The sequence below is a fragment of the Centroberyx gerrardi genome, chromosome 7 (genome assembly GCF_048128805.1).
Source record: "Centroberyx gerrardi isolate f3 chromosome 7, fCenGer3.hap1.cur.20231027, whole genome shotgun sequence".
In the NCBI taxonomy this organism is placed as follows: Eukaryota; Metazoa; Chordata; class Actinopteri; order Beryciformes; family Berycidae; genus Centroberyx; species Centroberyx gerrardi.
The window spans coordinates 10,765,809-10,793,798 of record NC_136003.1 but is presented as its reverse complement, the minus strand read 5'-3'; the positions used below and the strand labels follow the sequence as shown (position 1 = coordinate 10,793,798).

Below are 27,990 nucleotides of genomic sequence, written 5' to 3'. Positions count from 1 at the left end.
TTAATGGCAGGATAAGGAGAACAGACTGTTGTGCAACAACATGGGGGAATGGCAGACAGTCAAAATGCGGATCCATGAAGAAGACTTCGCTCGATGGGTCGCCGTGGTCTTGGCGGCGGACGGGACGCAACACAAAACGAGGGAGAAAACACAGACCGTAGTGTGTGAGAGGGGAGTGACGTGAGGATGACATGGCATAAGGCGAGAATCAGCTGAGAGAGAGCATGATGGGAGGGGAGCCATGCCTGTACCAAGCTAGACTGTAGGCTAGTGTGTGTGTGTGTAGATGTGTGTGTGTGTGTGTATGTGTGTCAAGGTGTGCTCAATGAATGTGCAACACACACCCACACGGAACACACGCGTACACAGAGAAAAAGGAACAAAGACTTTGAGACAGACACTAAACACTAAGTCGACCTACCTATGGTTAGCATTAAGAATCGCCCCAAAAAGATGCATAGGATGGTAGGAGGAGAAAAGAGAAGGGGGAAAATAGGAAAAGGTACAAAAATGAAAAAGGCATAAATGGAAAAATAGGAACAAGCCGATTCTAATTTGTCTATTCGGGTTTTAAAAAAATAAGAATAAAAAAAAAAAAAAAAAAAAAAAAAAGTAAGGTAATCAAAACACTGGTGGATTCAAAAAGTAGCCAAAGTTAAAGGTGGACAGTGAGTGGAGTGGTGGTGGGGGGGGGGAGGAGGAGGAGGAGGAGGAGGTGGAGGAGGAGGGGGGGAGGCGGTGAATAAAGGGAGGAGGGAGCGTGGGCTGCACAGGGACGGAAAGGGCTGGAAGTGAGAGCAATGGAGAGGGAAGGGAGAATGAATGAGGGGAATGAGACAAATAAAAAGGGTAAAAAAGAAAACGAAAAAAAAAGAACAAAAAATCCCCCTCCTCTCTCGTTCTCTCTCTCTCTCTTTCTCTCTCTCTTTCTCTCTCTCTGCCTCTCTCTCCTTGCTTGTCTGGCTCATAAATAGAAGAAATTGTAGACCAGGTAGATGGAGAAATAGATGAGGAGGCAGAGGACCGAGAGAGCGAGCAAATGAAAGGACAGGGCGCCTCCGAGCAGCGCGATGAGGAAGAAAAAGAACAAAAAACGAAAGAAAAAAGCAAATACTCCAGTGGCCTCCGTTGTCTCCAGTCTATGTGTGGAAGGGGGGATTGGCAATTGCCAGTTGTTCCCCCTCCCCGGCTGCCTGCTGCTTTCTTCTTTTCCTCCTCCCAAAAAAGACTTCCCATCCAGATGACAAAAAAAAAGCAGGAGCCAGATGTCCTTTCCTCTCTCTCTCTCTCTCTCTCTCTCTCTCTCTCTCAACTCAGGTCTGCTCTCACATGCCACTCGCACAGGTTAGACATTGTTGCAGCAGTGCACAGTATCATCAATACTGCTCAGTGGAGAAAAAAAAAAGGCATGGGGCTGCTGCTAGACAAGCACTGCCTGCCTCATGAGAAAGGATACTGAGCTGGAATTGCTCTCTCTCTCTCTCTCTCTCTCTCTCTCACTCTCTCTCTCTCCCTCCCCTCTCCCGCCCATCCCTGAGAAAAAGATGGGAGGAAGGGAGGTGGGCCCACTCACTGCATTAGTATTCATTGAGAGAGTGAGAGAGAGAGAGAGAGAGAGAGAGAGAGGAGGAGGAGGAGGAGAGGGGGGGGGGGGGTGCCTCTCCAACAAATGTCGAGGAACCAAACCGGTGTGTGAAACTGATAAGAGACTGGCTCCCCCTAGAGTCAATCATCAATATATAACTATTAGGCCCAGTTCAGATCACTGGAAACACTGGGAAAATAATGTCATAAATAAGCCAGTTGATTGACTTATTACTGCCTTCAATAAGGAAGGTATGAAACATAGTGAATCAAAACACAAAGACTTTGAATTATCAATCAGAAATTCACAGCTCACATATTTAAGGCACTACAAAATGTTAGCCCCTGCATGGTATTACTTTAATCTATTTACAATATCTATGAAATGTATTAAATGTTCTCTTGTATTGGTAAAATGGAATAGCTTGAGCTTTGCTAGGTTTGATTTGAAAGCAGAATTTTTCTTTTTTTATGTGCATGTGATCAAATGTTGTGATCATTCCTCCGCTTTATTTTTTTTTTTACTCTACCCTCTCCATTTTGTGAAGGAATCAGGCAAAGCATTAAAGGAATTTCAATGGTGAAGACGGACTGATCCTCTCCTCTGCGTTTTTGTCCTGAGCCAAACTCAGCGTTGCTATGGTGACACAACACCGCTCCCAAGTGGCCAAGTCAAAGCTAATAGCAGGCAGAGATAAGTCATCAAAAGCACTTTCAAAAGGTACATTGTGGATCGGTTTCAATACTAAAACCACAGAAGGTTCGATCTATTTGACCCGGTTTCTGCTTTCAGGAATGATGTGAACAAATATTTATGGAAATGCATATGATTCAATTTCACTGTATTGACGTGCAAACAAAGACATTTACATTAGGGTAGTTATTTAGAAACCTGAGGTACAACACACTGTTTTGTTATGAATTCCATTAGGGAAGTCAATGTGTGTGTCCACCCATATATGTGTGTATGTACTGGTGTGTATGTATGTTCTATCTGCGTTAAAGGGTAGTTATTTTAAGTAGAGAGACAGAGAGAGAGAGAGAGAGAGATGCTGACAGAGGGAATAAGATTAGGAGTCTCCACAGTCCCTGCTGTCTCCTCTGCTGGCCCGTTTATCAGGCAGTAATTGTTTAACTCACAATCAAACTCAAACTCAATTTTGTTTGCAATGACAGGTAGGCTATGTACTGTAAGACTGAGTGGTGCACAATTTTGGACAAGTGCTGTTCAATTCATGAATAATGCATAAGCCCATTGAGAAATTACCTTACAATGAAGCTGAGGATGGAATCCAAATGAATGAGGCCCCAGTGTGGCCAAGGACTCACACAAGTATTACATCTTTCCCCTCATCTAGGCTAATTTCAGATGGACCCACTAATACAGGCAAATCAAGAGTCTGTGCTCTGGCCTTTAATTTTCAGACAAACAAATAGGAAATGAAACAATGAATGAAGAAAAAATAGCAGACAATATGGCTGACAAATGTCTACAGTAAACATTTTTTAGCCTTTATTTATCCAGGGAAGTTGCTGAGCACACATGCTCTTTTTCAGCAAAGTCCTGCTTCACATTCCTCCTGTTACACAACTTCACACCTGGGAGCTGCCAGTACAACCGCTACCCTCTCCTAATGGCCACTGAGCAGCTGCGGGTTGGAACACTTTTATAGAGAGAAGGGAAAGCACCTGTTACCTGTTTTCTAAGCTTGGGCTCCCAGGCGCCCCCACCTCCAGAGACAGCATGATGCAGAACCTCATTGTATGAACCTGATAAGAAAGGTGAGATAAGTTGGATGAATCCTGGATGGTGTACAGACATAAACAAAATTTAACTTCCCACCCATCAAAGTCAGTACAAGCACAGTCTCTCTTCCCTATATGAACTAGTGACATATGCTTATGGTATATCTATATATCTCACCTGTAGAGGGTGACGTTCCACCATGTTAGATGTTAACAGAAGCTAAATGAAAAAAATAGCTTAAAAAAAGATTAAAAATAGAAATCAAACAATATCTATTTAGGTAAAACACAAGTGATTCATCCAAAGTTAAGTAGACAGTGAGGAGAGTGGTACAGTAGCTAAGCATGATGAACACATTCATTTACATACATTAATACATGCATTAATTGATTCTCTGTACATTTTAAATCTCCATTACACTGAACTGCTGTAAGAGAATTTCAATGGGGAGAAAGCTAGGTGCGCATGGCCAGTGTTACCAATTTTGAGATGACAACATATCTGACAACATGGTTGAGTGTCACGTCGCCGCCTGGTGGTCATTAAATGACTTGATCGATTATCCGAGGTTGGATTGAGCGTGTCTAGCTCTTTTGGCCTGCGCCAGCAATCACAACAACATTCAAAGATGGCGGCGCTGTCATCGCCCCTCCGCGTCTGCCGAGGAATATTGAAAGAATTGCGTGCGATCCAAGGAGCAAGTTACAAGAAATCATTGGCGTACAACTATGTTATGGATCAGTTTCGTAAAAATGAGGTGAGTTGCTAACCGGCTGCGTGTCTTCTGGACCTAGCCTGTGGCAGCTAGCTAACTCCCAGAAGTACTAACGTAGTAGCGGACTGCATGGGAACTTTAGCTAACCAGGCAAATGTTGACTGATTTCACTTGCTTATGAAATAAAAAAGCAGTTGTTCCTCACTTCAGCCATTCATGAAGCTTGTGGGAAATTGAGCCAACGTTACATTATGTTGTTTTTATCAACTGTAGCAGGTAACGTCAGCTTAGTAATAGTTTCAAGACAGTACAACGCAAGGTGACCGTGATAACACAGGGGCATGGCGCTGCTAACGCTTAGCTAGCGTTAGCAAGCAGCTAGTTAGCTGATTTAACAGTGTTGAGTCGCAGATTAAAGCTGCCCACTCAACCTGATAATGCACTATTGTAGAACATAGACACAACGGAATACAACATGATGCGCAACGCTAAGCCTATTATTTCCAGTTTAATTAACGGTTAACAATTTGTAACCCTAATCCAATTAATTGATAGCATCAGCTGTCACTAATGCTTCCTTGAGTTGATATAAATTCTATATCATCTTACAACGAATCTCGGGTTGATTGTACCAAGGAATCTCTAAAGATATATATATATATATATATATATATATATATATATATATATATATGTATATATAGATGGATATATACACTTATAGAGATAGATGGATAGATATAGATGTATTGCCTATCTATCGATTCCTTGGATTGTGCTAACTATATCCATACTAATTAATGTGTTTGACTAATTTTCCTTTAACCTCTGGATATTGTATTATAGTATTATATACAGTATATGTCTGTTTATTTATGGTCCTGTCTGTTTATTTGTGTGTCTGTCTTTCTATCTGTCTGTTTATTTATCTGTCTGTTGCTCGCTTACCCAAACAAAGTGGTAGGGCTGTCTGTTGAAATTAGGGCCTGGGGTTTTAAACATGTAGGCTGCAGCCTTTACTCTTTATGCTCCAGAGAACATGCTTCACCAGGGCGATTGAACGCATGTGCAGCCACTGAAGCAAAATAGCTAGGAGGAACTCTCGCTTACAAGTCTGTGTTTCTCCCAGCATAGAGAAGACCCAGCGGCAGTATATATGTCAAAATCTATAGGGGCTGAACCGAATGCTTATTGTCCATGTAGCCTCTATGGCTGATGGAGAAAAAAACATCTTTAGTGTGGAAAAGCATGTGATATATGTGCATTTATTTATGTGTTGTGTGATTATTACATCTGCACCACTGGACTCATCACTGTCTTCCACTGTCCTCCACCAGCTAGACCTTGAGGAGTTTCTGCATAAAATTATCCTAAACTCATCACTCTCTCTGCTGATTAATTGAAGAAGAAAAAAGATGGACACACAGTCATGGCTCCGGTGTAATGAAATAATTAAGATATTTAAAAAAACATGACAAAATGGTTGCAGTCGTCAGTGTCATCTGATTAAGTTATCATCTGGTTCATTATTCTTCTGTTCTCCTCTGTCTTCCCTCCCTCAGGTGACAGGGGAGAGGTACTGCCGTGCCCAGCAGGAGGCGCTCCATGCCTCACACACTTACCTGTGCTTGCTGGCTTCCACCAGGAACCACCTGGCCCTGCACAACCTCTACCACGGCAAGGGAGAGCGCGCCCCGGAAGAGGTGGCCGGCTTAGTGGGGCTCAGGCTGCCCACTCAGCCGGGAGGCAAAGGCTGGGAGAAGTGAGGACCAGAAGGAGGGCGGAGGAGAGTGGGAGGAAAACGGTGGGGTGCAGACTTAGGAATGACTTGTCTGTGATTGGTTCATCTGGCCTGATGCAGTGGCACCAGTGGGTTTGTCCCAAAACTGCAACACCTAAGCCTCATCTGAAATAAACACTAGAGGGGTTAAAGGGATAAATATTTGACTCGCGTCTGGCGGTGGAAGACTGGAGGTTGTGCCGTCATGGACTGCTTTGAGAGAAGTCGAGACATTTTTAACGTCTTATTCTTCTACCATTATTCATGGTAAAGATATCTGTGGAAGATCTGATCTGACTGTAAGAGTGTGTCAACAACTGTGAAAATATAAGTTATGATTAAAGCTGTAAATGTACCATGTCGTACTGGCTATCCGCACCTGCTTTTGTCTGTGTGGTTGCCCTTTTTTTCCCCCTAACTGCTATAACGCAACAGCAACGATTGAAAAGGATTGTAAATACATTTTCATTCTGACTCGTTTGTCCCATTAAAGTATGAATCACTGTTAGGATTTCTGTCATGTTTCTTCTCTTCTGAGAATGATGTTCTAATTGAACATTACCAAACATCCTGCTCATGCATCAGCGAAATGGATAATTAAATCCAACCAGGCATGTTTCTGAGGTTGCCAGACAGATGATGTCATGGAAAGGATCAAGCAGTTTGTGCGGGTATTTAAAAGATTTAGTGTGCATGTGAGCTCATTGAGTGGCTTTTTGACCTTTAGAACAAAAAACTTGCCTCGCGGCTTGCGCCTTTTAGCCAGAGGTTGAATGCTGTCAACAGGGAAAGTGTCTTGGAGAATTTTTAGCACATAAAACAGTAATGTAGTAAGTCAACTGCTTAGGGAAGTTATTTCTAGTCAAATTATTAAGCCAAAATGGGTCAAAACCTCTAAAATCCTGAATTTATGTCATTATAAGCAGAACCTACAAGTACTTGGTGATGATACTTGATGGTCAACATGGCGATTCCTTACAGTTTCTCCCATTGTAAAATCATCTGAGCCGCACGCCCATGCCCATCTGGAAACTCTTCCATTCCCCTATTTGTGTGCGAGTGTGTATGTGTGTGGTGCAGAGCCTGTCTGTCGCTGCCTGTCAGTCTGTCTGGCGGGACCGCACAACATCCTGCATCCTCTTCATCCACCGCTCCCTCTCATACAGTAGCATCACTGCCCCAGTGTTATCCATCCCACTTTTTTTCTCATTAAATCTCCCTGTTTCCTCCTGCTTTCCAGTGGTGAGTAACATTGCCTTCAGTGCGAATTTAAATAGACTAACCCTAAAGCAAAGCAACACGCTGTGACACATAGAGGAAGACATGCACCCATGCAGCAGCTCAGAACTAACAAACACATTCAGAGCCCTGGGAAGAAAATCCAATGCATACTGACAAACCAAAGGCTAGTGCCAAAATATATATTGCAAAAAAAAAAGCGGAATGTAAACGTGCTTCTCCACACCCTGCTGTTTTCTGCATCCCAGAACAGACATGCTATGACACACACAGGGTGAGAGAGAAACCAGCCGAGTGGCGCTGAAGGTTACTCTGTATTTTTTTGGGACATTTTAAAGAGGGAGCATCATCCTGCGTCGCATACCAAGGCGCTGCATTATCTATTCAAGTGAATGTATTTTTAATGTCAGTGCAACCTGAACTCATTGGGGATCAATTAAAGCCAATTAAATGCACTAAGCCGTGGAAAAATTCTGCTGTCACCATGATGCTCCATACTGTGTGCACTATACAGTTCATCAGTGACAGGTGGTGACATATGTGACTGTGAAGTGGATGAAAGAGAGAATCAAGAGCGGAGGAGGGGAAGCGGAGGGCGGAGACACGCCGCTGCTCGCACTGGATGCTGTTTATTCCTTGGTTCGGCAAAGGAGCGAGGAGTCGGCAGTTGCAACTTCTGTCTTAGAATAAAAATCTATTTATTAAAGAGAAGAAATAGAGATACGGCAGGTTTATCTTTACTAGAACAAAGCGCGCGCCGTTCTCTGGAGGAGAGACTGCGCTCGGAAACATCTGGATAGTCCCATTTGTTTCTCAAGGTTTCACCACGAGTCGGACGACTGAATAGGGGAGCTGTCAGCCGAGAGCAAGTTGTTTGGGACGAGAAAGGGACGAGAAAGAGAAACGAGCAGCCTGAAAGGTGTGTTATAAAAGGAGAGGAGCGAGGAGAGGTGACCCGGCCGGAGCGACATGTTTGGCATGATAAAGAACTCGCTCTTCGGAAACACCGAGGAGACGGAATATAAATTGCTCAGCACTGAAACAAAGGTAGGCAATGTGCGGACACCTGTCGGAGGCAACTTATAGATATACTGTCATGTTGGCGGCTGTGAAGCGGATGCGGATTCCTTCCCAGTGCGCGTCTCTCCATGGGAAATTGTTGATATTTCCCGCGTTAATCGCTCTTGACCTGTGCGTAATCCTGCCGTCCGGTCAAGGTGCAAGGTTTCCCTCCCGTTAGCAGCGTCTCAATGAATATTTCATCCAGCGTTTAGGACTTAAAGTTATGGCGGTTTTCTTCTTCAACATGGTCCCTGGCCCTGTTTCTCTATAACCTTGATTGACAGTCTGACAGCTAATTGCTTGTGACCTATAAGGCGCCTGCTGTGCCGCAGTGTGGGGCAAAGGGGCAAATCAGCCGGGGGCCCTCTGCCTTCTGCACACACTCAGCAAGACTGACATGATGTGGATGCTGAGGAGTCTATAGGCTTTAACTGCTATGCTATAAAACTCTGACACACACAGTATGCCTGCCACTTTGGTTTTTATGGTTTTCAGTTCATTGTATCCTGCATTGGTGTGTGTGTGTGTGTGTGTATGTGTGTGTGTGTGTGTGTGTGTGTGTGTGTGTGTGTGTGTGTGTCCGTGTTTGTGGTTAACCCATGAGCTCAGCTATGGCCTCAGGGTGTGTATTCTGATACACTGACCACTGGTGATTAGGAGAGTGATAGACAACTGACCTCACTGAAAAGGAAGGGCATGCCCTTCCTCTACACCCCCCATGCGTGCGTGTGTGTGTGTGTGTGTGTGTGTGTGTGTGTATTACATGCATGCATTTTCCTCTATGCTTATGTATAGTCAATATATGCACTTTGGGAGGATTCCAGTGAAGCCAGCGATGTGTGCGGTTAACTGAAGCAATGCCTAATGGTAATTTCAAAGTGATTCTCATGTGTTCTCTTGACCTACAGTACACTACTGTAAATATGCGTATAGCCATGTAATGTCACAGCACACTGCCAGGCTTTGAAAGTGGCTTTGTGTGTTTATCCCTAGAACAGCAGCTAACTTTTGACAGGAGACAAAGGCAGGCAGCCAGAGACAAAGAGGACTTCCAGCTCGACTGACCAGACAATCAGGGAATCAAGTGACCCAAAGTGACACATTTATCCACACAGCCACAGAAAGGCAGATCTGTTCTGACACCGCATACGAACAACTGTTGTCTGAAGCTGAAAAGCAAAAATAGACTGTTGCAGCCAGCGCTCCATGTACAACAACAGATTTTCAGCCAGAGAAATGACAGTGTCAGTATTTAAACCTCACATTTACTTGTATAAAGCGTTTTATTACGGGGCTCAGTGTGCAAAAAGGTTAACATTTAATTGAGCTCTGTTTGTAAGGTGGAGAAAGAGGATCAGAATGAATAATACAGTCTCTGGTACTGGATACTCACTACATCAGCCTTAAGTGTTCATTAAGCAGCCTAGAGAAGTCAAAGTTGAAGGTTTGTCAAATCTCTGGACTTGACTGATGTCTAAACGGCAGGTATTGAAATCAGAGCGTGTCACCCGATCTGCGGCGCCCCCGCCTGACTCTGACACCCTACACTCTTAATTAAAACTGACACAGAATACAGAGGAACTGCCTGGCAGGATGTACACTCACGCATACACACACACGCACACACACGGACAAGCAAAACAATAGTTCAGAAGTTTGTTAGTGATTGTAACAGTTGGTTATTAGAACAGAAAATGAAGTGACAAGGTAATTTAATAGTCACCGTGTTGATAATACCTTTTGTGTAGCCCGTTCAGGAACAGAGTAATTATCGCTATATAAGCTGGTATAAGACAGCTACTAAACACACACAAACACACACACATCACAGACAGATTAATTGCACTTTTTAACTGAACTCAGGTTCTGCTGTCTCGGTATGCCACCCATATGCAACGTTAATGGTGGTCCCACTGACAAGTCCTATAGAGCAAAAGCATTGTAATTATGCAGCCGCCTGTCACAAGTTAGAACTTCAAGATAACATACTATTATCTAGCATGTGAAGATACAGGTCTGTCTGGTTAAAATGTTTTTTCTGTGGCTTACACACACAATTATGACTATTGGAAGGCATTCAAAAACCCAAAGACAGTAAAATGCACCCAGAGAACTTACTGAAATACAAGGAAAAGGCATAAAATCGTTTGTTTGATATTTCCGGGGTTCAAATTCTCCTTCAGGGAAGAAAGAATACACTAAGACTAATGTGCAGTGAAAACCCAGCCCACAGCGTATTTCCATTCTGGCCTGTTCTGCTGCGGGGAACATGCTGAGAAAAACTACAAAATAATGTATCTCACACCCTCAGCAACAAGTGATTCTTTGTAGATCAGGTCAGTGGGAAATGTGGATGTGACCTATAGGAGTGGGGATAACAATGGCTTGACTAACCTTATGAAATAAGCTTCCACACACAGTCACAATACAAGAATGAGGAGTTCATTTGAAACCTGAATTCTGCACTGAGATCCCAACAGTGACCAGATTCCTTCCAAACCTATTAAGGTTGTTGTTGCAGCATAGTTGAGTGACTGCGCTCCACATTAACCCCACTTAATCAGAATAAATGTAAAAGTGTTGCATCATATTAACCCTGTGTGTGTGTATGTGTGTGTGTGTGTGCGTGTTTGCCTTTTATGCGGTTACGTAAGAACATGCCTCTCTGGCCCATTATTCTCTGTAGGCTGATTGAACCCTGCAGGGCTCAGAGAGCAGAGCAGAAGAGGAAATCAAATCAGCGTAAATATGTTTGATCTGCATCTTCTTCCAGCACGGGGTCATGTGGCTGCCCACTGCGGTTTCACACACATGCGTGCACTCACACGCACACGCCAACACACACACACACACACACACATATGCTGAACCCCTCCCAGTGTAAACCCCGCTAGTTCAGGGCTTTCATCCCTAGGAGCAGATTGTCAACATGAATGTGTCAGAGGTGAATCACAGCCGAGCTTGACCTCTCTCCTGCGCTCGTCCCCAGGAAGAGAACGACTCTGTTTGGGTGGGTGGGTGTGTGTGTGTGGGTGTGGGTGTGGGTGCATGCACAAAAGCAGTTGCTACATTTGGCCGTTGGTGCGTGCCTGCATGTGTGTAGATGGGGGTAGGTGGTGGCTGTGGTTGATTCCAAAGACCTCCCCTCCACCTTCCCTCCTTAGGACGGGGTCGGCTACGAGGTACGGAGGTACGATGCTGCCAAATACGCCGCCATCCCGTCCGAGGGGCGGACCTTTGACCAAGTGACAGGGGAGCTGGTGAGGAGGCTGCTCATGTACATCGGTGGGAGCAACGAACCAGGTAAGCCAACCAGAAAACAACAGTTCCTGGTGGATCAGCGGGCTGAGATGTGTACACCCTGTCCTGATGACATCACAGGTCCAAATCTGGCTCATGACTCTTCCCTGTTTTTCTCCCAAGAACACTATCTAATAAATGCCACAAAATGGTTTTTTTTTAAAAGTCACTGAGTCACATGCATAAGCAAAAACATGAACCCAAAGCACTTCGAGAACATGGTCATAATAGAGAGATTTTCATACACTGATGAAGGCCATGGAACAGAACACACTGGGCTCTATTTTAAATTAAATTTATGATAAGCCATTAGACTAGAGGCTTTTGCACCCATCTTTTCGCTCACAGTCTTTATCCGGAAAGCACCCAGCCATTTTAGAAGTTAATCTGTTTTATCAGATTTTCTCAAAGCATCTTGGTGACAGGCTTCCCTTTTGTAACCGAATTTAGTTTTTGGTTTATGTGATTTTTTTTTCACGAGTTACACGGTTCTTTGGCCTGAGAGTAGTCTCTATGGTCCATTTGAAATCAGAATCCTTAGTTTGGTTCTCTGCTGATAATCATATGAATAGTTGCCAGTCTTAGGAGGCTCTAAAGCTGAATGAATGAACTTAAAAGGTTCATTCTTGGCCTATTTTGCAGTGTCTGGATAAATATATAAATAATACAAAATTATGTCACACAAGTCCTGACCTTTAGATTTGGGTCGTTTGCTTTAGGGGGGATAGCTAGTGGAGCTACTGCACTGCATCTCCTCTATGTTTCCCCTCTCTTTTTTTTTGACTCTTTGTGTCTGCCTCTGTCTCTCCCACCCTCTCCGTCTCTGAAGGCGAGGCGATGGGTACGGCGTCTCCCATCACCATCACAGTGTACCCGCGGGACGACGGTGTGTTGTCTCGCCGTTTGGTAGTGGCCATCCGCATCCCCACCCTCTACCAGCAGAGCCCCCCTCCTCCCACCGACAGTGCCATCAGGATTGAAGAGCGGCCTGGCATGACGGTCTACGCGCTGTGGGTGTCCTCCTGGTTTCAGTTACAGTTGTTTGTCAGGCAGAGATGCACAACGAGCAATAGTTAATGATATCTCCCGGTGTATGAGAGAGTATTGTGGTTGTTTCCCAAAGCTAGGGTGATTTAGGATATTGTGCCCAAGTCTCTCCATGGGCATCCTACTGCAATGCTCATTATTTAATCCAAACTTTTAACCCCATGTGTAACAGAGTTGCCTCATCTGAAAAAGCCTAAAGGAGCCCAAGAATCTCAAATATCTCCCATAGCAGTCGCAGCTATTGGGTTTCAATCTGTTTAGTCTGTTACGCACAGAAAGCTCCTGGCAATGTGTTCTTGAGCTCCTGTAGGTAGGACCTCTTTTTACAGTCTATGGGTAGGACTGATTTTTATTTCCTCTATTTCTTCTTTGTGTTCACAGGCAGTTCGGAGGCTTCGCCGGGGAGAGCGAGTACCGAGCAGAGGCCTTGCGTTTGACAAAAACCCTGGGTGAGACGGCCCCCTACCAACGCAAACAGTACTTCTGCTGCAGCTTCGACCCACCGCTCAAACCTTACGGACGCCGCAACGAGGTGTGGTTTCTACAGGAAGAGCCATAGCTTACACTCCACCACATCCCAATCAAATCTCATGCTGAATTCCTCATTCAATCTCAATTACGCTTACACTACGGATAGTCCTGTCGATCTAGCAGAATGTGATTGGTAAGAGCAATATGGCGACTTGCTAGACCTTTAAGCCTAGAGATTACCCATGTTGCCTTTACCTATCTGATCTTCTGCTTCTCAGACATAGCAACGCTTGTGGTAAAGTGAAGTAGTCAGGCGATGGGTCAGTTTAGAATTCAGCATCAGTACAGTAGCGGCTTCTCTTTCTGCTATCATGTTTTTCTAATTTGCGGCTCATCTAATACAACTTTGAAATACATGTGATTAGTGTAAGAAGAAAGGTTGGTTCAGTTCGAAGGTGGAAGCCCAGTCATTGCACTGCTGCTGCTGGTTTAAGGACGTGCAATAGAAAGGTCAGTCGCTGGTAACTTAATACTTTGTGGTTTAGACTAGAGTTCAATAGAGAGTAACTGTTGAAGCCTTTTGCTCTAGGAGTAACGTCACATTAATCTGACTTTGAATCCATTTCACTGTTCATTCCATTTAGAATTACATAATGTTTATCCTTAAGGCTTGGTACATTCCCTGTAGAGCTCTTACCGCCCTGAAGAACATCAAGTAGGAGTTTGTACATCTTCAACTAAATTTATATATTACAGTATAGTTGTAAAATTAACATTAGATAAATGACAGTAAAAAGCACAAATCCTTTTTCCTGAATAAGGAACTGGAAAGAAATAGGACTTGAGCCATAAAGTAGAATTAGTCTTTATTTATGAATTAATGGGTGAACAGCTGTAAGTGGATATTAGGTAGATATTTATTGGTGTTATTCTAAAAAAAATGTCTGATCATGAACTTTGTGATTATGATATGTTGATCCAGAGAGCATTTGTGTGTAGTGAATAATTTGTGTTAGTGCTTGGGAGTCTTTGAAAATGTCATCGTTATTTATTATGATTCTTGAAACTGTGTTATGAGATACCTCTGTACAGTGTGATTTTCTGTGAAAATATAGAGTGAAGATATTGTTGATATTTGATAGTGTTTCATATCATAATAAATATGTTATTCGTCTTAAGAAATTATTTGAGTGCGGATAATTCTAATTGTTTATCTGTCTATTTTCAAACATTTAGTGAAATACTGTTATGGATGGTATCAGTCAAAACGGTTCCAAAAACTGAAAACCAGCTGGGCTTTTTACATAGACATTTATTAGAACTTTTAATTGATATAGACGGAATTCAATATACGGAATAAGAATTGCAAACAAGATATTAATATACAGACATTTGATTAATTCAAGCAAACTAAAACCCAAACCCAGCAATCCTCTATCCACTAAAACTAGTGCAAAAAGTCCTTCAAACAGGTCTTAATCGATGCACACACAAAGGGATGCAATTATACGGTCTGTTAGTCACCTCGCCCCGGTTTAATCAGGAATAAATGGTTTGCATTCAGAGGGTACAACTGCAGGCAAAACACTGATGGGCCTTGATATAATGGTGTGGCCTTGTAACCCCATACTAGTGTAATTACAGAGAGAGGAGAGTTCCGGTTTCAGCTTGGCTTTGCATACATGAATACAATAAAAGCTAGGACTAGGGCAGAGGGTTATTCAGGTAACCACAGCTATCTTTTCACCCACAAGCGTGTTACGTGATATTGAAAATATTGCACAGACTTATTATGTAAGAAATCTTTCTGATCCTCTTTCTCAGACACTATGCTGCTCCCTTCAATCAAAAACAATAACTTTAATATAGATTATGCTGGACATTGTGAGATCTGGGTCATACAGTGGCTCAAATTACTTAGCGGAGCTTAATGAAACTCAACTGATGTTGAGTTTTTTTTATGACCATGTTGGTCATAAAAAAGGAAACGCTATCCATTTTACTAGACATGCTCAATGAGTCAATCAATGTACCCGAAATGATATAGCGTTACCTGTTAACACTATTCAACACAGTTCTGGTAGTGTATATGGAATCATAATTCATCTCTAATCTCTAAATAACAAACAGCTAATGTGGAAATGTATAAGGAAGCACATATAGTACTTGCAGTGAGACTGCAAAAATACTTTACAATGCCTGTTAAAATAGAATTTGCTATTGTTAATAACTGTAGGAATTGCAATCAATAAATCACTACAAAATGTTTTGGTAATAAACCTCTGTCTTAAAAAATACATTCCCCATACTGCCTTTTTCATTTCAACTCTTCAAGATGCCCTTACCTAACTATCGGGCAACTGCAAATTCAAACAGAATGAAAATGAATCCCATCGCTGAGAAGGTTAATAACGAGTCTCAAAAAAGTCACAAAATAGCAAGTTGGCAATACAGTTAAAAATGAACTTCAGGAAAAAGGGAAAACAAACTATTACTGAAAAGATCTGATTGCTTTGCAAGACATTCCAGTATCCAAAACATCATTCATTCATTTGTGAATTTTCACTGACATCCTCGAACCCTCTGTCAATTACAAACCATTTCATATGATAAGAATCATAACCGACATCATTCCTTCTTGCTTTAGAATATATTTCAGATAGAGAGGAGAGAACGGGGTAATTAAAGTGATGGTGCCTGAGCCTCAGTTGTTTTTCTTCTCAGGGGAGTTGGGGTAAGGTGCATATGGAGGAGGCTGCTCCTGCACGGGAATGAAGAGAGAGATACTGTGTAAGCACCGACACGGGAGAACTCACATGTCACCTTGTTAAGGAGAACACAAGGCGGCTTACCATGGGCATGTAGACGTTGTGTGGATTGTTGGGGTTGTAATAGGCGCTGCCTGCTGCTTCAGCTGCCTTGGAGTTACCTGAGCATGAAGGGAGACGAGACAGAGAGAGAGACAGACAGTGATGAATGATAAACATATTTAGGAACAGACGCTACAGCTCGTAATACTGTAAGGAGCGCAGCATTAGTCATGCGAAGCACAAAAACTGACAGTGCCAGGAATCCTCAAGACAAAATATACCGTGCACAGAGGCAAACTTCCTGCTCAGGCTCTTCCTAAAATAGAGCCGTACCAAACTGACATTTCAGCACAGTGTACCCAGCTCACCCCATCTGCAGGATGAGACTGTTTTCACCGAAATCCAGAGGTGGTACAAAAGGGTATGGGGAGGGAGAGGAAGAGGGGGATTGTTTATCCTTTCTAATTTTGATGTGTAGTGGATGAGACATCGGCACCCCTTTTTTTAGTGGCGCACTTTCGATGTGATTCACTTTGAGGCGGACTGATCAGATCTGACAGGTGCAGTGACACAGACGTACAGAGAGAAAAATAGAGAGAGAGAGAAAGAGACAGAGAGACGGAGACAGAAACAGACCTGGAGGGGGTGGTGGCGCGGTCCAGTTCTGGGGGGGTGCAGCCCAATTTTGGGGTGGCCCAGGGTACGGGGGAGGTGGGGCCATGTACGCAGGGGCAGATGGGTACATTCCTAGAACACGCGAGAAAGAGAGAGCGAGGGAGAGAGAGAGAGAGAGAGAGAGAGAGAGAGAGAGAGAGAGAGAGAGAGAAAGGTTCAAGGTCAAAGGAGGTTCCAGTCTGTGTGGGCAATTAGTTACACAGCAAAGATTTAAAAAAAAATGCAAGACAAAAGACAAAAAATGCTGACAGAGGGAGAGAGATCGCAGCATCATCTCCACTTCAAGGTAAACATTTTTACTTGGGTAGGATGAGAAGAATATGTGCACTCATAATACTGTACATGCAGTAAAAAGTCTGTAGATAGCATTTATAGTGGCTTTCTCTACTTAACAACCTTTATTGTTTTACCAACTTAAACACACTACACTTAGGTCATTGATGGCTTCATTGGAATCCTACATACAAATGTAACATATCAAACTACTGAATTCTATACCTGCGGCGGCTGTTGGATAGGGGTATCCCATGTTGGCTGCGGGAGGGGGAGGGCCCTGGTAAAACCCATTCTGCTGCGGAGGGGGAGCATAGGGATAGTTCTGAGGAGCCGGTGGAGGGCCGTAGCCATTCATCATTCCAGGTGAAGGATAGCCGTAAGAGGCGGCGCCGTTTTGGGCAGGAGCAGCACGGGATGCTGAAACACAGCAAGAGAAAAGGTCCCTCACAACAATGCATGACTTTCCAATATAACTTATACAAGGGTGCAATCACTCAGAGGTATATTTTGGATTCTGGTTTTGATCAAAGCTTGGTAATGCAGGAAATTTGTGCATATGATGAATACAAAGGAGTGTTCATTCAAAGGTATATTTATCACTATAGAATGTGCGACACAATGAGTAAGGAAACAAGCGTGCTAACCATTTGTGGCCAGTTTGAAGAGATGCTGGCCCAGCTCTATGGCTCCCCCACTGGTGAAGGACATCTTGAAGCTGGCCTGGCCCTCCCAGCCACCTGATGAGAGATGAGACAGGAGACAGGACATCAACACTCTGAATACATTCAGAACAACCTCAGAAAGATAGATCCTCTTCTAACTGTGGATATGTCAGCAGAGACGGCAAGTAAAGCTTACCCCTATTCCCTTATTCTGAAAAAGATAATCCACCTGCCTGCTATTCTATCTTTTCATATGTCCAATACCTGACATTTGTCATTATTGCAACTATTAATACAGACAAAAAATGGAGGCGGTAAGAGGCTGACTCCACCAAACTGTAGTAGTGGGAAAACAAAGGGCCACTTACCGCCAGGCTCGGCTGACACTGTCCCTTTAATGTAGTTGGCTGCAAAGACTGGCTGCTCGATGCTGCAGCCCTTCATCAGATAGTAGGGGAACATGGCCGACCCCATGCAGTCCTTGGTATTACTGGACACAAACACCAACTGAACCGGACAATGAGGTAAGAGATAGACACAGAGAGATACAGATTAGTAACAGGAGGTAGTAAGAAAGGTGGGAAGATCTTTGAGAGTATGGAGGTTGTCAACTTTTCAGGCAATAAGACACCAATAGCAATGTAATGTTAATCCATTTGTGGTAGATTCGGCTTTACCCTGTATGGTGTGAGGTAAACAGTGCCCTTCTTGGTCCCCCTCAGTAGGTCTGCCTTGCCGGCGACATCACTGAATGACAGCTCCACATTCTTGCACTCCCTTAACACACTGGGGGAAGGAGAGGCAGGTCAAAATAGCATACTACGGCTGGCAATGAAGTTAAGTGAACTGATCTAACACACACACTGTCTGAGTGTGTGTGTGTGTGTGTGTGTGTGTGTGTGTGTGTGTGTTACACAACGTGTAACCCACTTTACACATAACAAAACTGATTGCATTATTCCAATGCAATCAGTTTTGTTATGTGTAAAGTGTGCAAGTCGTCAACATCCAGGAACCAAAGTGCACCGTTACTTCCTGTTTTGGTGGCCAGCTACAGGTTAGCCATCTCATTTAGAGTAAATGGCAAGTTTAAGTTACGTGGCAGCTATTAAGTCAACATTAATATTCGTTAGCCCCAATCTGGACCAGTAAATAAAATGCTGATTTGCCTTGAGATGATCTAGCTACGTAGCTAACATTAGCAATGGCTCAGGTGTGTTATGCTAATGCTAAGCAGGCCAGCTAAGGGTAGCTAGCGGCTAGCTTACGTTGGCTAGAAAGTATTTAGGTAAACAAGCCGAAGGGAAACAGCTAGCTAGACAGTTCAGTTACCGAGGTGTCGTTATGTCGTTCACATACCTTTCTCCGTTGTTTATCAAAACGCCACCGTTTTGCGAATGATTTCGATTCAGAGCCATGTTTACCAGACGTCTTCTCGCTCTGCCTGAGCTCAAGTCTGTCAACCCGACGGGGATGCCCCAGAAACGTCAGAGCGTTACGTCACGACACAAGCTGTTTGACATCTCGTGATCAACAGTAAACATCAGCATGCAAAAAGAATTGTTCTGCTGAAACTGTTTCCAATAATAATCCTGTCAACAAGTCTGTGATCACTTGACATCCATTGTATGTAAACTAGGGTAATTAAATGATGGGATAACTGGGTTGGAAAATGTGAAGAAACCTGACTGGGTGGAAATAAAAGTCAAATAAATAGACCAAATAAAATAAATAGACCAAATAAATAGAATAGTTTTAGTCCAATGATAGTTTTAACCGAGACGCTTTAGTGACAGACATTTAGTTTAATGTTCCAGTACTATCCTTTGGGAGTGGGAGGCAGTGGGAGTGGTACAGAAATTCATTATGTCCAGCCAGAATATGTGTCATGGAAAAGACTGCTAATCCTCATTTGATTAAATCCATTTTCTGCACTAAACCAAGTTACATGTATCAAGCAGGTGAAATTATAGTTCACGTGGAATTAATGAGAGCAAGCCTCGTCACAGGACTCGGCTGATAAATAATTCATCATATCATTAATTCCAAACCTCTGCCCTTGAGGAATTAATGATGATAATGGACTTCTAATGGTTAGCAGAGGTCTATTAAGGTAATATTTGCAGCCTAAAATGATGGCATGATGCTTTTTTAATATGCCATTAAATAGATTAAACAGGAAAGAACACTAATTCGTGACGAGGTGACCAAGGCAATAGTGAAGAATAAGGTTATATGATTGGTTATGTAATAATTAGGTGGGTACAAGCATTGCCATAGGGATAACAGAGAGAGGGGGAGGTTGGCTAGGCCTTTGAGTTATGCAATGATTTCATTTACCGGCTCCCTGGGGAGAGAATGGGCCATGCTGTCTGGAAAAGCACAGCATGAGTAGGCTATTATTTAAACTTTGACCTTTTGATTAATTAACAGCTTATTTTGCCCTACTTTTCCTATCAGCTTCTGCGTAGAACTTGCGAAACAAACACATATTTTAAAACATAAAAGTGCATTAGTGGAAAATACAGAGCAATTTGGTGATATGATTTAAACTTTTGAATCACACCGAAGCCAATAAAGGCACACATGTATTCAAGAGCTCAGTGTATCATTCTCTGGTAGAGGAGGCAGCAAGCTTCAAACTAATTAACACTAATTAATACAAGTCACGTGACCCCCTATGGTGCGTCAAAAAAAAAAAAACGTTAATCAAAAAAAAGGGTTGGAGTGTTGCTTGGCCCAAGACCCTATCAGTCAAAACATTCAAACTATAAGGAGATGAATAATCATTCTGCAAAACTCTGGTTGATTTCTTTAATTTTTGTCCTCACGGGTCAGTCGTGTCGGTGCGTCTCGCTCGTCCAGAGGGGGAAAACACCCGAGCAGAGGACACAGCAAGCCCTGCCGAGGGTCACCTGCTCTGCCCGGCGGATACGAGCTGTGTTCGGCCCGCTAGTCCAAAGCAATCTACATGTTAAAGGTAAGGCCGGTTTGTTTGTTGTAATTAACAACCAATAGGCTACATTTCTTCCACTGACAGGAGCGCAGGAGAAAGTGTTCGCTCGATCCTTCTCTTCCAGTATAGTCTACCAACATCTACTACTTTATTGAAATGATAAAATAAGAAGAAATGATGTGTGCGTTGTTGTTTCCCAAGACAGATCAGGGGCCAAGGTGCCAGTGCCTGAAGCTGAGGGGCCCTGCGGAGTGAGAATGGGCAGAGAGAAGAACCACAGCCTCTCGTTCCTCAGCAGATATGACAGCTGCTATACTCAGATTGAGGTAAAATAACGTGTGTGTGTGTGTGTGTGTGTGTGTGTGTGTGTGTGTGTGTGTGTGTTTAGCTCGTTTAATTAGGTTGTTGCAGCAGCAGGACTCAGCAAGGAAAAGGAAGTAGAATATAAGCACACTAAAAATATGCAAAGCAGTAGACCATAGTAAAACAATAAAAGCAATAAAATAGAATAATCAGTTGTGGCTGTGTAAACATAATGCAGTAATTTCAACACATTAAGTGTAAAAGTTGGAAGTCGGGGGAAAGAAATGGATTACTGAGTAATGGATTTACTCACAGTAGTTACTTACAGATGTTAAGTCTCAGTTGCGTACTTAAATATGGATTACTAAATATGAAACATTATGTTGTATATTTAAGGTGGCAAATACGTAGTATATAAATATTTCTACATATATTGCAAATGTATAAATACATTTGCAATATATGTAGAAATATAAGTATGCACAGACACAGTGTCATAAAATATCATATTTGTTTATGTATCATATTTATACAGTATGAAATAGTGGAACCATTATGGAAAAGTAAATACAGCAATGTGTGAATCTGAGGAAGCAGATATGAGTTTGCAGCAATAGCCTGTACATGATGTGCAAATGTGCATCCTATTCACATTAACAGGTCTATTTATTTATTTATTTCTATAATGCATGTCTGAATGGCCTCCTGTAGACTTGTTAATGTGAATAGGATGCATGGCTTGTTAACATGCATGTTGTGATGAGCCTTTGATCCTCAGGGCAGCACAGTGGTCGTGCCTCTGCTGGTCCAGCTGACTGGGGAGGATCGGTGGTTCAGGGTAAACATCAGCTGTCCTCTGATAAAGAGATACAGTGAGAGGACCCGCCTCATCCCAACACGTGAGTGGAGAGAGCTTACTGAGACAATACACAATACACACAATATTGTCCGAATCAGTCTCTTGCAAATACCTCATTTCACCAAAGTCAAGCTTTCAGGAATTGGCACATTTTCCCTTTGGCATCCATGTATTTTTGACATTTTATGAAATATCTTAAATGATTCAGGTTTATCCCAGAGTCATGAAACATTTTTACACATAGAAGGTGATGTCATCTGTCATTTACAACAAACAAAAAAAATAGATAAGAGGGTTTCTGCAGGACACAATTTACTTATTTGCCAATTTAGGACACTAAAAACATGGCTTGTTTCCAGCACTCCCTGGAAACTGTGGCACCCAGAGAGCTCTGCGAGTGGACTGTGGCCCCCAAGGTATTTCTAGTGATGCCTGCCACAAACTGGGATGCTGCTACGATACTCATGATCTAACCTGCTACTACAGACTCAACGGTGAGATTGGTATTTGTGTTATTTCCATATCAGTGACAGATGGTGTTAAGGTGTTAAGAAACAAAACATGAGAGATTTGAGATGACTTGATGTATATTTGCAACTTCTTCCCCAGCCTTAGCTCCAAATAAGAATGTGTCAGTCAGCTTGCCTGGTTAAGTGTTAGAAAATGTTTTATTTTTTCCCTCCAGCCTGCTCTTTGGACGGACACTTTGTGTTCTCTGTAAAGGCGACGGACACAGATCCTCCTCTGAGTCCCAGCAGCCTCATAGTGAAGGATCAGCCGCACTGCTCACCTGTGATCACCACTGCAGACACCGCTGTCTTCAAGATTGGTGTCATGGACTGTGGGGCAAAGATGAAGGTGATGCTAATTATGAAGAGTTTGAAGTTATGAGTTATGAAGTTATGAGTCATCGCACGACCTTTGCTTACAAAATATATATTGGTTTATGCCGATGTTGTTCCTCTATTCCACCATGAATTCTGTCATGTCCTTGACTTCATCAAAGCTTTCTGGATGAATTTCTCTCATACGTTTGAATATCAGTAAATAATTTATCACATACCTTTTGCCTGAAGCTGAATTCTTTCTCCTCTGCCCTGCTTTTAGGTAGACGGTGATGTGATGAGCTATGAGGTGGAGGTGGAGGAGCTGCAGACTAAGACTGTGACCAAACATTCTCCGTTCAGGTGCAGTATTGCATCTTCTGTACACTACTGTAGAGCTGTTTCCATCTGACAAGCCATGTTATCATGGGTCAAGGCCAAGATTAGAGTGGGTACTGGTGAGAGAAATGCTTTATTTCACACTGGTGGTGAAGAACATACCGATCAGTGCTTGTGCAGCTACTTGAAGCTGGGTTTTGTAGTCTGCAGGTCCAGTGTGAGTATGAGGCGTCAGATCTAAAGCATGCAGCAGACTTGCGGTCCTTATATGGAGCCACCAACCCACCGCCTGTGACTGCACTGGGTACCTTCCGAGTGCAGATGAAAATAGCCACAGGTACGAAAATGGAGAGCAAATATGTGCTTTATTTTATGTTAATTACCCAAGAATAGGGATGTTCGAAACATTCTTGCCATGGTTTACCCATCCGGAACATGCGAAAACATCTTGGTGCCAAGTGTTGCTGATCTTGTGTGTTTCTCCAGATGCGTCCTTCTCATCCTTCTTCCCTGAGGACCAGCTTCCACTGACCTTCCCCCTGCGTAAAGCTGTGTATGTGGAGGTTTCCATCGGCCAGCCCTCCCCAGACCCCGGCCTTTCCCTGCGTGTGCGGGACTGCTTCGCCTACCCAGCCTCCAGACACTCTGTGTGGACACTTCTCTATGACGGGTGAGGTGGAGGGAGTCACCGTGGCAACCAGAGAAGATGAAAAATGTGTATAGGCTACAGAGCGGTTGACAAATTAATCTTTGCTGTTAGGGAATGCAAATGAGAGCATGTTAAAGGTGCAATAAGTGACATTTTTCTCTCCCATAGTACAAAATGATCATAATATACATATGTGGGGTTGATAGGGTTGTTGATCAATACCAATGACTCAAGATTACCTCACTTTCCAGCCTGCACTCTGTTTTGAAACAAAACCTTTGGAATATCAAGAAACTTCCAATCTCTTCCAAACTTGCAATCTCACTTACTCATATTTTTAATTGCTCAATGTTGGAGGACGGTGCAAGACGTTTCGTTCTCAAGCCAAAAAAGCAGATGACAAAGCAGTATTATTATTACAGTACTTAGCCTGGTGATATATTACCTCTTCACTAGACGTTTCTGTTGGATCTCTGCTGTAGTTTACTTGTCTCTATTCTGAATATGCGGCTTTATTATTTGTGTCAATTACAGACCCTCGTTAGCTGTGCCAGAGACCTGTTGTTGCAATTCCTTGGTCGCCGATAGAAGTGGATAAAAATCATAGATTACTTAATGCCCTTTTAAGAGAAGTCAAGGATGTGATTGTACTTTGAAGCTTTGTGCTGTGTCCTATGAGGCTGCTCCACTTTTCTGCAAAACTCAAGTCAGCTTGTTGATTTTAAAGATGATCAAACCACTGAATGGTTTAATTTCTCCTCCCCTTTCGGCCCTGACAGATGTCCCAACCCTCTGGATAACATGAGGAGCTCCCTCCCTGTGGACACCCAGGGGAAGACCACTGCCCACTCCCAGGTCAGGAGGTTCGATGTCAAGGCCTTCGCCTTCTTGGACCCTCACACTGGCCATCCAAGTGCGGAAGAAGTAAGGTTATCACATCAGCATATTTAAGTAATCCAAGAGACTGTAGAATTGTATATACAGGGTGTGGTGTAACAGGACACGTTCTGCTTAGTTTCCAACCTAAAAGCAGGATGTTTGCTTTCAGAACTTAATTGCTTAACCTTTCACTTAGATGTACTTCTACTGCTGGGTGGAAATCTGCACAGAGGATGTTGAGTGTGCACAGCGTTGCTCCTTCATCTGTGAGTGTATTATGTTGTCATGTTTCACTCTACAATGTATATCTGTGTGTTTGCGTGTGCGGTGGTTTTGTAATCTAGCAGTGTTGCACAACCTTTCTCTTTCCTCCCACAGCATCTGAGGGTGAGAGGCAGAGGAGAGAGGCTCTGTCTGGGTCCAGCCAGGTCCAGCTGATCTCCTTAGGACCTCTGCTGCTGGGACAGAACAGCACCGAACTGGAGGAGAATCCATGTGTTCAACAGAGTACAAGTAAGCAGCTCAGGATAATGTTCCCCCAGCACAATGCTAAAATATCCATACATAGCAGATCAGCAATGGCAAGGCTGTTCAGTATGCATCTAAAAAGCATCATACAGAAAATGTGAGCTGCAGCGCAAAAATAAAGGGATAAGGTACAATTGTTTTTGCACAGGATTATCGCTATAAATTCCCATTTCTGTCTGTCTGTCAGTGTTTCAGGTGATGTTGTACACTCTCTCTGCTGTCGCCACTGCCCTGCTGTTGATCCTGCTGTTTACCGTCTGGTCGAGCATCAGAACCTGTCAGCCAGCAGCAGAGCCAGCTTGTGACATACCAGCTGACAGTGAACCATCTCAATAAAGCATTTCACCTACTGCAATGTGTATTTGAATTTCTTATACTTTTATAATTTATTTCAGGACTATGTACTGGTGTGGTTTGACAGTTTGAGTTGGGACACTGTAATGCAATGTCATGTACTTTAGAATCCACATCAGTGGCAACGCCTAAACATCACTTCATATTGTAATAAATATAGCGCCAAAATTAAAGTTGAGCCGATGTACATAGTCGTTCCAAGCTGCTACACGCATCGGACTAAATATCTGATATCAGTTCAGTTTTCAAAGCTAATTTATTGTGAATTATTACCATGCCATGATATCATATTGTGAAAATGTGGTGCATGTTTGGGTTGACATTGAACTGGGCCACCTCCTGCATGTCGCCATCTGTCAAATGCTTGCTGGGAATCCACCATTTCCGACTGCCAACAGTAGTAATTTCCCAAGTACAATGTCATACATCTCACATTTAGAAACACTGATCACTCGAGCGCTGATGATTTGATAATAATCGAGAAAAATGATGCAAATCAGAATAGTTTTATTAAGGCAAAAATGTTCAGATAAGTTTATACTGTAGCTAACAACAAAAAAAGCAATGGGGTGAGCGAAGGAGAATCTGGGTAGCTGTTGACTCAGTAAGGTCGGAACTTCCTCTGAGCTCTCAGCAAAGCTATTCTCTGTTTATCCTCCTCGAACTTTTTCCTTAGTTCAGCAATGTCTGAAAGAGAAAAAAAAAATACAGTTTCAGCCATAATAGAAACATTCAGGCTCTACAAAGCTCATGGCAGTATTCTAAAATTATTAAAAGTCAAATTCTTGATCTCCTTCACCAAACTAAATCAGAGCAAATCTGAGGTTCCAGCACAGAGATTTCCAAATTGAGGGAGGCAAGAAGAAACTAAAAGTGCAATAAATAATGTCTTAAAAGCTTTTTCCATAGGCTCAGTACCAGTGCTGACCACTGCCACTGTTTTAATGAAATGTTTCCATGGTAACTCACGTTCTTTCTGTGTGTTTCTGTGCTGCCAGGTGTAGAAGTTCATGAGCTCCTTCCTCTTCTTCTTCCTGATCTCCTTCTGTAGAGTCTTCTTGTTGGCTGCCTCACTGTGGGGGCGGGCCTTGGTGCCCTTGTTTCCTCTCGTGACCTTCACCCAGCCCTCTTCATCCTCCTGCTGCTCCTCCGCCTCCCTCTTCTGCTGCTCTGCTTCCTGTGGCAAAGAAGACAAATCCAAGTTTGAATTGTAGGTAGGAAACAAATCGAGTTGGTGATGCTGGAGGGAGAGTTACTGAATTCTCACCTCTTCTTTCCTCTTGTCATAGTCTTGCATGAAGGCGTCAACTGTTTGCTGCAGTTTGTCCGGCTGAATAAATGAGTCTCTGTACTGCTGAATCCATTCTGGCAGAAGAAATCAAGAAACTGTCAGGGTCATTCCTATGTGTTTTAGTTCAGAGCCTGGGCTACAGTATGTCTACACTGTAATGCGTTTCTCAACAGGATAACCAGTAATATCCTCTCAAATCAGTGTTGTAATCTCTGACACAATGAAAAACAACATGGGCTCCATACAATATTTAAACTGAGGCAAAATGCATTTTATAAGAGACAAGTGTTGTAAAATTGATAGTTCTGTGTTCGAATATGCATAACAGAAACACCTGGCTTCCACTGAAATTCACTGACTGACTAAGAGTAAATGCAGTATTAAGCAACATAGAGAACAGCCAAGTGAATGGGAAGAAAGTGGAGAGATCCTGTATTAATAGGAGTTCACTGGCCTTCCTACAGGCTTCACTCACTCTGTACACCTGTGACCACTGGACGCTTCTCTGTGGAGACCACCAAAGGGACATCATGGGGGTGGGACTTCGCCGCTGTAATACTGGAGGACTTTTGGAACACGATGTAGCCCACTCTGAAAGCCTGGAATAGACAGATACAGACACGGGGGGAAAATACTGATGAAGTCTGTGGCCTGAAATATATTTAACAAGTAGCAGAAAGGTTTGATCATACTCGATAAGGAATGCAGGCCAACCTGTTTTTCAGCTGGTTTGAAGAACTTGGCCAACTGGGGTCCAGAGTACTGAAAGGCCCCCGGGTGGTCTCTCAGCTCCACTGACTGAACAGTGCCGAACTGCGAGAATAACTCCTTTACTACACCCTGAAACAAAACAAATGACGTCAGGTATGACAATAAGCAGAGAGGACAAAGAGAAACAAAGAACATTAGCTAGTCTGTATCTCTCTAGTGAGACATCATGTGAACTAGGACAATGATGCAGATTATGGTGAAACCACCGTGACGTCAACCATTATGTAAATTAGCAGCCAGGTGTGTTTTAATTAATGGAGTAATAAACAAAGTGTACCTGTGAGCAGTAAGGAGGAATGTTGAGGACAAATAAAGTTCTGTCCAGGGGTCTGTGTGAAGTTTTCTCCGCTCGCACTTTATGCTCTTTCACACACAACTTGTGCTGCGCGACACTGTCGGTGCTAAACTGTAAGGACAGCACTGCGAAGAGAGGCAGGTACAAACATGAAGCCAACAATATGAGCAGTTACAGATACTTTCACGAGCTCTCTCTTTACCGCACATTGTTGACATAAGACATTGAGATGAGACTACGATAAAGATCAAGCAAAGTGACCAAAAACGTTATTTCTATCCGATGAAAGGTCAGTGTGCAAGCAAAATGTAGATATTAATATTACTTATTTCGTGTTTTATTACCTGTAAAACCTCCAGGAATAATGCAAGCCTGGCCGCTGGCATGTTTCTTCTTGGACGGCGCCATTTTGATGTGACCTTTCACAGCGGAAGTAGAACTAGAACGGAATGTCGTCCGGTAGTTTTGATGGTAAAATATTTACAGAATCAGTAATTTAAGCACGAAAACCTAAGCAAATTCAACTGTTTTAACTGTTAGTATTTATATATAATTTTTAAACTATCTCTGTATA

The 27,990-nt window shown here is 43.0% G+C and overlaps 5 protein-coding genes across 5 annotated transcripts; 3 read left to right on the top strand and 2 right to left on the bottom strand.

Annotated features, from left to right (window-relative positions):
* Positions 1 to 3,920: 3,920 nt before the first annotated feature.
* Positions 3,921 to 6,335, top strand: fmc1 (formation of mitochondrial complex V assembly factor 1). Its single transcript, XM_071902046.2, has 2 exons — positions 3,921 to 4,088; positions 5,609 to 6,335. The coding sequence occupies exons 1-2, from the start codon at positions 3,960 to 3,962 to the stop codon at positions 5,810 to 5,812; spliced, it is 333 nt and encodes a 110-aa protein (XP_071758147.1). The 5' UTR covers positions 3,921 to 3,959; the 3' UTR covers positions 5,813 to 6,335.
* Positions 6,336 to 7,972: 1,637 nt separating this feature from the next.
* LOC139913889 (heme-binding protein 1-like) lies at positions 7,973 to 13,177 on the top strand. Its single transcript, XM_071902051.2, has 4 exons — positions 7,973 to 8,112; positions 11,292 to 11,430; positions 12,257 to 12,437; positions 12,856 to 13,177. The coding sequence occupies exons 1-4, from the start codon at positions 8,035 to 8,037 to the stop codon at positions 13,031 to 13,033; spliced, it is 576 nt and encodes a 191-aa protein (XP_071758152.1). The 5' UTR covers positions 7,973 to 8,034; the 3' UTR covers positions 13,034 to 13,177.
* A 1,062-nt stretch (positions 13,178 to 14,239) lies between these two features.
* Positions 14,240 to 18,841, bottom strand: wbp2nl (WBP2 N-terminal like). The gene is made up of 8 exons (XM_071902013.2): positions 18,728 to 18,841; positions 18,046 to 18,154; positions 17,737 to 17,875; positions 17,351 to 17,443; positions 16,929 to 17,123; positions 16,392 to 16,502; positions 15,798 to 15,874; positions 14,240 to 15,706 (listed from the first exon to the last, which is right to left on the bottom strand). Exons 1-8 carry the CDS (start codon positions 18,784 to 18,786, stop codon positions 15,650 to 15,652), a joined length of 840 nt encoding a protein of 279 aa, XP_071758114.1. The 5' UTR covers positions 18,787 to 18,841; the 3' UTR covers positions 14,240 to 15,649.
* LOC139913833 (zona pellucida sperm-binding protein 4-like) lies at positions 18,785 to 25,055 on the top strand. The gene is made up of 13 exons (XM_078284508.1): positions 18,785 to 18,862; positions 20,207 to 20,348; positions 20,526 to 20,650; positions 21,406 to 21,526; positions 21,846 to 21,980; positions 22,172 to 22,344; positions 22,594 to 22,673; positions 22,853 to 22,986; positions 23,136 to 23,319; positions 24,078 to 24,222; positions 24,374 to 24,443; positions 24,556 to 24,690; positions 24,893 to 25,055. The coding sequence occupies exons 1-13, from the start codon at positions 18,785 to 18,787 to the stop codon at positions 25,039 to 25,041; spliced, it is 1,671 nt and encodes a 556-aa protein (XP_078140634.1). The 3' UTR covers positions 25,042 to 25,055.
* A 505-nt stretch (positions 25,056 to 25,560) lies between these two features.
* rrp7a (ribosomal RNA processing 7 homolog A) lies at positions 25,561 to 27,830 on the bottom strand. The gene is made up of 7 exons (XM_071902044.2): positions 27,761 to 27,830; positions 27,399 to 27,541; positions 27,065 to 27,190; positions 26,826 to 26,949; positions 26,327 to 26,424; positions 26,029 to 26,236; positions 25,561 to 25,746 (listed from the first exon to the last, which is right to left on the bottom strand). The coding sequence occupies exons 1-7, from the start codon at positions 27,822 to 27,824 to the stop codon at positions 25,661 to 25,663; spliced, it is 849 nt and encodes a 282-aa protein (XP_071758145.2). The 5' UTR covers positions 27,825 to 27,830; the 3' UTR covers positions 25,561 to 25,660.
* Positions 27,831 to 27,990: the final 160 nt, after the last annotated feature.